Below are 11,894 nucleotides of genomic sequence, written 5' to 3' on the forward strand. Positions count from 1 at the left end.
CGGGATATAGTTATTTTATTTATTTATTGCATTTTTATTAGGTGTCAGACTCCTGTTCCAGTCCCAGTGACTTGGTCATATCATCAAAGTTTCCGTAGGAAAATACAGAAATAGACTGCCAGGCCTTCCTTCTGTGCAGTATGAATTCAATGTTGTCGCCACTGTCACATCAAATGCGATCCTCCGCCTCCAACACTGCCCACCTGCTGCTGCTCAGATGGGTGGTACATCGTTAGTCCGACATCGCTGCTGAAACCTGTCCACCTTGGGAGGCCACGCGGGTAGTGAAACAACCGACGGCATAGCTTTCAGCTTTACAGAAGCGTGCAAGCCCCAGTGGCACAAGGCCATGTACCACGACTATTGCATTTTTATTCACTGTTGAATAGCTGTTTGAAACAAATATATATATTTTTTTTTAATTGTATGCTAGTGGAGGAGAAGCCTAATGGTTAAAGCAGTGGCCTGAGTTCAATTCCCACTGCAGCTCCTTATGACTCTGGGCAAGTCGTCTTCCATTGCTCCAGGTACAAAATAAGTACCTGTACGTAATGTGCAAAACATTTGATTGTAACCACAGAAAGGCAATAAAGCGGTTCATAGACAACCCCACGAAAGACAAAGGCGCGTGCCGACAACTGAGCGCAAGACGGAGGCGCGCGCCGAAAAAAATTACAGTTTTTAGGGGCTCCGACGGGGGGTTTTGTTGGGGAGCCCCCCAGTTTACTTAATAGAGATCGCGCCGGCGTTGTGAGGGGTTTGGGGGGTTGTAACCCTCCACATTTTACTGTAAACTTAACTTTTTCCCTAAAAACAGGAAAAAGTTAAGTTTTCAGTAAAATGTAGGGGGTTACAACCCCCCACAACGCCCCCACAATGCGGCGCGATCTCTATTAAGTAAACTGGGGGGGTTCCCCCCACCCCACCCCCGTCGGAGCAGTAAAAACTGTAATTTTCTGCGGCGCGCACCTCCACACTGCACTCAATTGTCTGCGCGCACCTTTGTCCCGGCGCGCTTTTGACCTGACACCAATAAAGCATATCAAACCCCATCTTCTTTTCTTTCCCTTTCATACATTTTTTACCAGAAACATTCTGAATATTAGGGGGGAGGAGACAAAAATCTGATTTAACAACCATCATTTAATCTATGCATGAACAGCAATAATACAATTTTACAGAAATGGTACTGTGCCATGGAAAAAAAAATCAGGTGCTGCATCCTACAAAGACCACGTGACAGGAAAGGTAAAAAGAGTCTATAAATGAACATAAGAACAGCCTTACTGGGTCAGACCAAAAGTCCATCAAGCCCAGTAGCCCGTTCTCACAGTGGCCAATCCAGGTCCCTAGTACCTGGCCAAAACCCAAGGAGTAGCAACATTCCAGCATCTCAAAGAATAGCAAGATTCCGGAATTCCAAAGAGTAGCAACATTCCAGCATCTCAAAGAATAGCAAGATTCCGGAATTCCAAAGAGTAGCACTAGCAACATTCCAGCATCTCAAAGAAAAGCAAGATTCTGGAATTCCAAATAATAGCAAAATTCCGGCATCTTAAAGAAAAGCAAGATTCCGGAATCCCAATGAGAGCAACATTCTAGATCTGAGATTGTGATGTTATAGTGCCTCATTCCATAGTACCTCAGAGACAACCTCAGCAGTGATGTTACAATGGCTTGATTGTCCTATACATGGCACACATAAGAGCATAAGAACAGCCATACTGGGTCAGACCAGTGGTCCATCAAGCCCAGTAGCCCATTCTCACGGTGGCCAATCCAGATCCCTAGTACCTGGCCAAAACCCAAGGAGTAGCAACATTCCAGCATCTCAAAGAATAGCAAGATTCCGGAATTCCAAAGAGTAGCAACTTCCATGCTACCGATCCAGGGCAAGCAGTGGCTTCCTCCATATCCTTCTCAATAACAGACTATGGACTTTTCCTCCGGGAAATCGTCCAAACCTTTCTTACAACCAGCTACGCTATCCGTTCTTACCACAACCTCTGGCAACACGTTCCAGAGCTTAACTATTCTCTGAGTGAAAAAAATATTTCCTCCTATTGGTTTTAAAAGTATTTCCTTGTAACTTTGCTGAGTGTCCTCTAGTCTTTGTAACTTTTGACGGAGTGAAAAATCGATCCACTTGGACCCGTTCCACTCCGCTCAGGATCACTTTCTCTATAGCCAACAGACGATCCACCACTAATCTCCGACTGATGTCATGCTTCTTTCTGTGAGGCCCAAACAATGCTTTTTAGTACTACTATTTATTATTTCTATAGCATTACCAGACACATGCAGCACAGAACATTAAGCATGCACGAGATGGTCCCTACTCGATAAGAGCTTACAATCTAATGATGACAGACACACTGGACAAAAATGGTAAATCAGTATATGCTCATGTAGGAAAATACAAAGGGATGCAAAGGTGGAGAGGGAAGAGGACTACAGAGCTAACGACAAGCAAAATGGTGGTTCGCAAGTCGGTAGGGTTTTTAATTTTATTTATATGCCACTTATTACCTAAGTGGTTTGAATTCAGGTACGCAAGAATTTTTCCCTATCTATCCTGGCGGGCTCACACTCTATCATTATATTACATTAATGACTTCTATTCCGCCTGTACCTTGCAGTTCTAAGCGGATTACATCAAAAAGATAACTGGACATTTCCAGGAAGAGGAATACAATTAAAGACATTGGGCCCAATACTTCAAAACGAAAGCTGGACGTTTTCAGGAAGAGGAATACAATTAAAGGCGTTAGGTCTAATACAATTTGGAAGGGAGGATACTAAGAGGGAGAGAGAGGGGAAAAGAATGGGGGTTAAGACATTTGGATGAATTTCTTGAATAGTATGGTTGAGGCAATGGGGAATTAAAGGGTCCTTTTACGAAGGCGCGTTAGGGCCTTGACGCGCCGAATAGCACGTGCTAAAATGCAGGCGGTAGTTTTTCGACTAGTGCTAAAATGCAGGCGGTAGTTTTTCGACTAGTGCTAAAATGCAGGCGGTAGTTTTTCGACTAGTGCTAAAATGCAGGCGGTAGTTTTTCGACTAGTGCTAAAATGCAGGCGGTAGTTTTTCGACTAGTGCTAAAATGCAGGCGGTAGTTTTTCGACTAGTGCTAAAATGCAGGCGGTAGTTTTTCGACTAGTGCTAAAATGCAGGCGGTAGTTTTTCGACTAGTGCTAAAATGCAGGCGGTAGTTTTTCGACTAGTGCTAAAATGCAGGCGGTAGTTTTTCGACTAGTGCTAAAATGCAGGCGGTAGTTTTTCGACTAGTGCTAAAATGCAGGCGGTAGTTTTTCGACTAGTGCTAAAATGCAGGCGGTAGTTTTTCGACTAGTGCTAAAATGCAGGCGGTAGTTTTTCGACTAGTGCTAAAATGCAGGCGGTAGTTTTTCGACTAGTGCTAAAATGCAGGCGGTAGTTTTTCGACTAGTGCTAAAATGCAGGCGGTAGTTTTTCGACTAGTGCTAAAATGCAGGCGGTAGTTTTTCGACTAGTGCTAAAATGCAGGCGGTAGTTTTTCGACTAGTGCTAAAATGCAGGCGGTAGTTTTTCGACTAGTGCTAAAATGCAGGCGGTAGTTTTTCGACTAGTGCTAAAATGCAGGCGGTAGTTTTTCGACTAGTGCTAAAATGCAGGCGGTAGTTTTTCGACTAGTGCTAAAATGCAGGCGGTAGTTTTTCGACTAGTGCTAAAATGCAGGCGGTAGTTTTTCGACTAGTGCTAAAATGCAGGCGGTAGTTTTTCGACTAGTGCTAAAATGCAGGCGGTAGTTTTTCGACTAGTGCTAAAATGCAGGCGGTAGTTTTTCGACTAGTGCTAAAATGCAGGCGGTAGTTTTTCGACTAGTGCTAAAATGCAGGCGGTAGTTTTTCGACTAGTGCTAAAATGCAGGCGGTAGTTTTTCGACTAGTGCTAAAATGCAGGCGGTAGTTTTTCGACTAGTGCTAAAATGCAGGCGGTAGTTTTTCGACTAGTGCTAAAATGCAGGCGGTAGTTTTTCGACTAGTGCTAAAATGCAGGCGGTAGTTTTTCGACTAGTGCTAAAATGCAGGCGGTAGTTTTTCGACTAGTGCTAAAATGCAGGCGGTAGTTTTTCGACTAGTGCTAAAATGCAGGTGGTAGTTTTTCGACTAGTGCTAAAATGCAGGCGGTAGTTTTTCGACTAGTGCTAAAATGCAGGCGGTAGTTTTTCGACTAGTGCTAAAATGCAGGCGGTAGTTTTTCGACTAGTGCTAAAATGCAGGCGGTAGTTTTTCGACTAGCGCACGCTAATCCAGCGCGTGCGTTAAAAACACTAGCGCACCTTCGTAAAAGGAGCCCTAAGTGACTGGTGAAAAGACTGGTGGGGGATGCAGTGACATTCAATAATTATTAACGATTCACCCTGCCCTGCAGCTAAAGCTAAGTTTTTTTGATTTCTTCGTTTTTGACTTTTACAAATTGTGACTTGAAGAAAAATCTTTATTCAGCAGGACAGGAGGGGGGATTACGAGCTGGCGAGGATTTATTCCCTTTCTAGTGCGGTTGTTAAAATCTGAGGCTCGGGGATCTGAGGCTCTCCTCTTAGGCGATAATGAATGTGATTTCAAGTATCCAATGCAGAAGGATGTTTTTCAATGAGTCTGTGGTAACTTTAAGGGCTCCTTTTATCAAGCCGCGCTAGCGAGGTTAACGCGCGAGACTTTTCATCACACGTTAACCCTTGCGCTGGCCAAAAACTACCGCTTGTTCAAGAGGAGGCGGCTTGATAAAAGGAGCCCTAACTGTTCTTAAACAAATTTGAGATAGGTAGTGGAGTTTCAACTTTCTTAAAAATTGGATATACCACCTTATCATTTATTTCAAGGTGGTTATACATTTTAAAATAGGGTAAAAACAGATAATACAATTTAACATAACTTTAACAAAATAAACATACACGATTAGACAAAACAATGACATACACGACTGGACAAACGGGTACGAGTGGAAAAAAGGGGAGACGTACAATGATTAAAGAAAAGTAAGATATAAAGTTATAAACAAAAGGGTGGGGTTAAAAACAAGTACGTTCAATACAAGCGAACTCATAAAAGATAAGAGTTGGAATTTGATTGTTTCTTTCTCATTCCTGTATATGATTTTGGTGAATTAAGCGACTTGCCTGGGGTCTCGACGAGTAGCGTGGGTTAAGACTTAAAGGCAGCTTCAGTCTGGATTTGAATACTGACAAGAGACGAAGCCCGACCTACCGAGTCAGGCAGGTTGCTCCAGCAAGTCAAGCCGGGAAGGGGTAAACCGCGGACCTCGCGGATCTAAAACCGTACGTCCTTAAAAATCTGAGGTCTGTGCCACTTGTAATTAGTTTCTGGCTCTGACAGACTTCGATGACAATTTAGCGCCGACGGATCCGTCTCAGCATAGGGAGGGAAAAGGATTAGGATCCGTCAGAGCCAGAGACTAGTGCTGGAGCGGCTCTAAAACGAATCCTTTAAACCGGTTTCCTGCAGCCCCAGTAAATTTAAAAATCTGAGGTCCGCGGCTCTGACAGACCTCTATGACATTTTAGCCAGATCCTAATCCTTTTCCCTCCCTATGCTGAGACGGATCCGTCAGCGCTAAAATGTCATCGAGGTCTGTCAGAGCCACGGACCTCAGATTTTTAAATTTACTGGGGCTGCAGGAAACCGGTTTAAAGGATTCGTTTTAGAGCCGCTCCAGCATTAGTCTCTGGCTCTGACAGACCTCTATGACATTTTAGCCAGATCCTAATCCTTTTTCCTCCCTATGCTGAGACTGAGACGGATCCGTCAGCGCTAAAATGTCATCGAGGTCTGTTAGAGCCACGGACCTCAGATTTTTTAATTTACTGGGGCTGCAGGAAACTGGTTTAAAGGATTCGTTTTAGAGCCACTCCAGCATTAGTCTCTGGCTCTGACGGATCCTAATCCTTTTTCCTCCCTATGCTGAGACTGAGACGGATCCGTCAGCGCTAAAATGTCATCGAGGTCTGTCAGAGCCATGGACCTCAGATTTTTAAATTTACTGGGGCTGCAGGAAACTGGTTTAAAGGATTCGTTTTAGAGCCGCTCCAGCATTAGTCTCTGGCTCTGACGGATCCTAATCCTTTTTCCTCCCTATGCTGAGACTGAGACGGATCCGTCAGCGCTAAAATGTCATCGAGGTCTGTCAGAGCCACGGACCTCAGATTTTTAAATTTACCGGGGCTGCAGGAAACCGGTTTAAAGGATTCATTTTAGAGCCACTCCAGCATTAGTCTCTGGCTCTGACAGACCTCTATGACATTTTAGCCAGATCCTAATCCTTTTCCCTCCCTATGCTGAGACGGATCCGTCAGCACTAAATTGTCATCGAAGTCTGTCAGAGCTGCGGACCTCAGATTTTTAAATTTACTGGGGCTGCAGGAAACCGGTTTAAAGGATTCGTTTTAGAGCCGCTCCAGCATTAGTCTCTGGCTCTGACGGATCCTAATCCTTTTTCCTCCCTATGCTGAGACTGAGACGGATCCGTCAGCACTAAATTGTCATCGAAGTCTGTCAGAGCTGCGGACCTCAGATTTTTAAATTTACTGGGGCTGCAGGAAACCGGTTTAAAGGATTCGTTTTAGTCAGATTTTTAAATTTACTGGGGCTGCAGGAAACCGGTTTAAAGGATTCGTTTTAGTCAGATTTTTAAATTTACTGGGGCTGCAGGAAACCGGTTTAAAGGATTCGTTTTAGTCAGATTTTTAAATTTACTGGGGCTGCAGGAAACCGGTTTAAAGGATTCGTTTTAGTCAGATTTTTAAATTTACTGGGGCTGCAGGAAACCGGTTTAAAGGATTCGTTTTAGAGCCGCTCCAGCATTAGTCTCTGGCTCTGACGGATCCTAATCCTTTTTCCTCCCTATGCTGAGACTGAGACGGATCCGTCAGCACTAAATTGTCATCGAAGTCTGTCAGAGCTGCGGACCTCAGATTTTTAAATTTACTGGGGCTGCAGGAAACCGGTTTAAAGGATTCGTTTTAGAGCCGCTCCAGCATTAGTCTCTGGCTCTGACGGATCCTAATCCTTTTTCCTCCCTATGCTGAGACTGAGACGGATCCGTCAGCACTAAATTGTCATCGAAGTCTGTCAGAGCTGCGGACCTCAGATTTTTAAATTTACTGGGGCTGCAGGAAACCGGTTTAAAGGATTCGTTTTAGTCAGATTTTTAAATTTACTGGGGCTGCAGGAAACCGGTTTAAAGGATTCGTTTTAGTCAGATTTTTAAATTTACTGGGGCTGCAGGAAACCGGTTTAAAGGATTCGTTTTAGTCAGATTTTTAAATTTACTGGGGCTGCAGGAAACCGGTTTAAAGGATTCGTTTTAGTCAGATTTTTAAATTTACTGGGGCTGCAGGAAACCGGTTTAAAGGATTCGTTTTAGAGCCGCTCCAGCATTAGTCTCTGGCTCTGACGGATCCTAATCCTTTTTCCTCCCTATGCTGAGACTGAGACGGATCCGTCAGCACTAAATTGTCATCGAAGTCTGTCAGAGCTGCGGACCTCAGATTTTTAAATTTACTGGGGCTGCAGGAAACCGGTTTAAAGGATTCGTTTTAGAGCCGCTCCAGCATTAGTCTCTGGCTCTGACGGATCCTAATCCTTTTTCCTCCCTATGCTGAGACTGAGACGGATCCGTCAGCACTAAATTGTCATCGAAGTCTGTCAGAGCTGCGGACCTCAGATTTTTAAATTTACTGGGGCTGCAGGAAACCGGTTTAAAGGATTCGTTTTAGTCAGATTTTTAAATTTACTGGGGCTGCAGGAAACCGGTTTAAAGGATTCGTTTTAGTCAGATTTTTAAATTTACTGGGGCTGCAGGAAACCGGTTTAAAGGATTCGTTTTAGTCAGATTTTTAAATTTACTGGGGCTGCAGGAAACCGGTTTAAAGGATTCGTTTTAGTCAGATTTTTAAATTTACTGGGGCTGCAGGAAACCGGTTTAAAGGATTCGTTTTAGAGCCGCTCCAGCATTAGTCTCTGGCTCTGACGGATCCTAATCCTTTTTCCTCCCTATGCTGAGACTGAGACGGATCCGTCAGCACTAAAATGTCATCGAGGTCTGTCAGAGCCAGAAACTAACTCCAAGTGTCAGGGACCTCAGATTTTGAAGGAGGGGCGGGTTTAGATGCCTTTTACCCCTTCCCAGTCAAGCTATGAGGAGCCACCGCTCACCCACTATCCCAACCTGGGGCCAGTCTCCTACCTGAGCAGAAGCTTCTGCAGACATCGGCCTCTCTGCTTTTGCTGCCTTGCGGGATGAATAACGAGCCGGGGACTCTTTCTCTGGCTGCCAGGGAAAGGAGAGGAGCTCGGGGCTCTCACGGAGGGGGGCAAAAGGAGGCGGAAACGCATCGGGAGCGAGACGAATCTCTTCTAGGGATCAGGGCAGATGGACGCCGTAGCTCCGCCTCTTCCTGAGCGCAGGCTGATGACGTCACGGAAGAGGGGGCGCGGAATGCTGACATCGCGCAGGGCCTGGTGGAGAGAATTCTGGTTGATTTCGTTCTAGAATTGATCCAAGAATAGAGCGAAGGAACTGGGAGAAATGTGGTTTAGGAAGAACGGGCCAGTCTGGGAAGAGAAAGCAGCAGCATGCTCAGGGGCCTTGTCCTTTTTGACACTGCACTGTGGGAGAGGAGAAAGCCAAGGGATCAAAAGGGAGGGAGAGCAAGGGAGGGTGGCAGTGGGGAGAAGTAAAACCTGGAGAGGGAAGGAAGCAACAGTGGAAAAAGAAGAGAGAGCAGCATGAGAAAAATGCAACTCACTAGACCAGGGGTCTCAAAGTCCCTCCTTGAGGGCCGCAATCCAGTCGAGTTTTCAGGATTTCCCCAATGAATATGCTTTGAAAGCAGTGCACGCACATAGATCTCATGCATATTCATTGGGGAAATCCTGAAAACCTGACTGGATTGCGGCCCTCAAGGAGGGACTTTGAGACCCCTGCACTAGACTCATTTGCCTAAGACAGGGGTAGGGAACTCCGGTCCTCGAGAGCCGTATTCCAGTCGGGTTTTCAGGATTTCCCCCAATGAATATGCATGAGATCTATTTGCATGCACTGCTTTCAATGCATATTCATTGGGGAAATCCTGAAAACCCAACTGGATTGCGGCCGAGGACCGACATTGGACACCCCTGGTTTAGGGGGACGTCTGACTTTACTGCGACATCACTGGAGTTGTCTTTGCTGGACCCGTTCCATGTGAGTTATTTCTTGCATGTGGTGGATCCGCGGCTTCGTCCTTTGGTGTCCAAGTATCCGATATTTGCCCCGGCTCGCCGAGCATGGAAGTGGGTTTGCAAGGTTGCTAAATTGTCTTCTGAGGTCTCCTTATACTTACCTATCCAGGGCAATGGAGCCTTTCAACCTGGACTACAACATACCACCTTTCAGAGGTGGGGAGTGCAAGGCCTTCAATATCTACTGCACTTATTCTCGGAGGAGGGGAGACTGGCAACTTTTGCTGACTTACGTCGGACCTTTTCTTTACAACCTACGGACTTCTTTGCATATTACCAAATCCGACATTATGTTCAGTCTCTTCCGGCACACCATCTTGAGGAAGACAGCAGGGAGGCACTCTCCGAACTCTTTAGCCTATCTGCACAACAACGGATTCCGCTTCGATTTCATATAGTGGGGATCCGGGATGGTCATTCTGGCCCCAATTTGAACATTTTAGCAGACACCTGGGCTGAGGACTTGCACTGCACGCTAACGGCTCAACAGCTACAGAGGACACTGAAGCACATTCAGAGGGTGTCTCCTAATATTACCCACTGGGAAATGCAGTTGAAAATTGTTCTGCGACTTTATATCCCGCCGGAACGGGCAGCCCGGATGGGGATAACTACAACTCACTCTTGCCCGAAATGTGCCCAAGCTCACGCCTCATTGGGGCATATGCTCTGGACTTGCCCCAAAATTCAACAGTTCTGGCAACATTTAGGGCACTATATTACGCAGCTTTGGAAGAGGCGTTGGCTTCCACAACCGAGAGCTTTATTTGGACATTACAATATAGCCGCGCCCACACCTAAGGGAATGTCAGATTTTGTTACTCGAGTGCTTTTGATGGGGAAGAAAGTAATTCTTATTAACTGGCTGTCCCAAGATCCACCTTCCTATGCACAATGGAGAGCGTTGATGCTCGGTCATGCGACGCTGGAACGCAGACTGGTTGGAGATTTGGATAGTGGTCCAGGCCGCAAATTTTGTCAGACCTGGGAGTGTTTTTGGCAGGACCTTACACCATATGCTCGCAGTAGACTCTTGAATTGTTAAGACTCTCTTTACCTCTTTGTTTTGCTAGCAGCATTGGACTCTGTTGGGGGGGGGAGGGATGGGAGGGGAGGGTGGGTAGGGTGTGAGTTTGCACTGTTGTTATTTGGACATGTATACAACTGATATTTGTCTGTTTTCATTGGAATAATAAAAAACATTTGAACATAAAGGTAATATAAAGAAATAAAACATAATGCATTAAAAAAAATGTATCACGTTATCTCCTTCATGTTTTATTTTATTTCTTTATATTACCAAAAAAAGAGAGAGGAAGGCTTCAGAAAGTAAGGCTTATGAGCCAATTTCTGTAATCAATGCTATAGATATTAAATCAAATATGCACAAACTGTTACCAGTGAAAGTGCCTTTTTATTCATTACAACACCAGCATAGGAAAGAAAAAATAGAGTACATAGTGTTATGCCACTGTAATTCTCTGGTTAGACAAAAGAATAGAGTTCACTTTTGTAGTATTTTAAAATATGACTTCTATGAACTTTTGCTAATTATAACACTTTTGAATTGTAAGAAAAGGCAGAACATGATTTCCTCCCATGATTTCTTCCCTTCAAATGCTGCTTTATCCTTCAGTTAAGCAGGCTATTTGTAGCTAATATAAAACAATATATCCCATGTGATCCTATCAAGAGTTTTGTGTGGTACAATATCGTTCCCATCTCCTCTGCTCATAGCCCTCTCATTTTCTACGCACATCCAACAGACTGCAAAAACCTGTCACTTCTATTTTTACACCTTCAAAATTCACCCCTTCCTCTCCGAGCCTCTACAGACCCTTTTAATCTCACGCTTACACTATTGCAATTTACTTCTAACAGGTCTCCCGCTGCCCCATGCAATCTGTGCAAAACTCTGCTGCATGACTTATCTTCTGCCAACCTCGATACACTCACGTTACCCCTCTCAAATCACTTCACTGGTTCCCTATCCACCTTTGCATATAGTTCAGACTCCTATTACTAACCTACAAGTGTGTTCATTCTGCAACCCCTCAGTATCTCTCCTCTCTTATTTCTCCTTATGTGCCTCCCTGAGAACTCCATTCCTCAGATAAGTTGCTTTTATCTGTACTCTCCTCCTCCACTGCCAATTTAAGATTTTGTTCATTTCATCTATCTAGTTGCCCCATATGATTGGAATAAACTAACTGAGTTTATCAGTTATGCCCCTTCTCTTGTTTGAAAGCAGACTGAAAACCCACCTTTTTTATATATTCTTCAATCCATAACATTATTCCCCACTGCTCACCACCCTAGCCAACAGATTAACCATCCCCCCTGTGTCCCCCACCCTGGCATTCTGTTTGTCTGTTTAGATCAGGGGTCTCCAAACTTTTCACCACGAGGGCCACATTGAGTAGTTCAGCACTTTTCAGCGGGCCGTAGTAAAAAAAAAAAAAGATAAATAACTCTAGATATGAGTTTTATTGAAAGCAGAAAATTTTATAAACCAATTACAGAGTATAAGATTAAATTATCGTATATTAATGACGAACACTACCAGCAAATTTTCATCACAAATTATAATAAAACCATTAATGTGAATGA

At 44.5% G+C, this 11,894-nt stretch overlaps 1 protein-coding gene across 2 annotated transcripts in view; it reads right to left on the reverse strand.

Moving 5' to 3' along the window:
* LOC117354507 (zinc finger protein 432-like) overlaps positions 1-8,576 on the reverse strand; it is a 41,276-nt gene extending 32,700 nt beyond the window's left edge. Inside the window, exon 1 of one of the 2 annotated variants that reach the window (XM_033932167.1) lies at positions 8,248-8,576. In XM_033932167.1, coding sequence (XP_033788058.1) covers positions 8,248-8,271 — 24 coding nt within the window. In that variant the 5' untranslated portion in view covers positions 8,272-8,576. The remainder of the gene's footprint in view (positions 1-8,247) is intronic. The other variant, XM_033932166.1, reaches the window with a different exon arrangement.
* Between the last annotated feature and the right edge of the window lie 3,318 nt (positions 8,577-11,894).

The sequence above is a fragment of the Geotrypetes seraphini genome, chromosome 2, assembly GCF_902459505.1.
Source record: "Geotrypetes seraphini chromosome 2, aGeoSer1.1, whole genome shotgun sequence".
In the NCBI taxonomy this organism is placed as follows: Eukaryota; Metazoa; Chordata; class Amphibia; order Gymnophiona; family Dermophiidae; genus Geotrypetes; species Geotrypetes seraphini.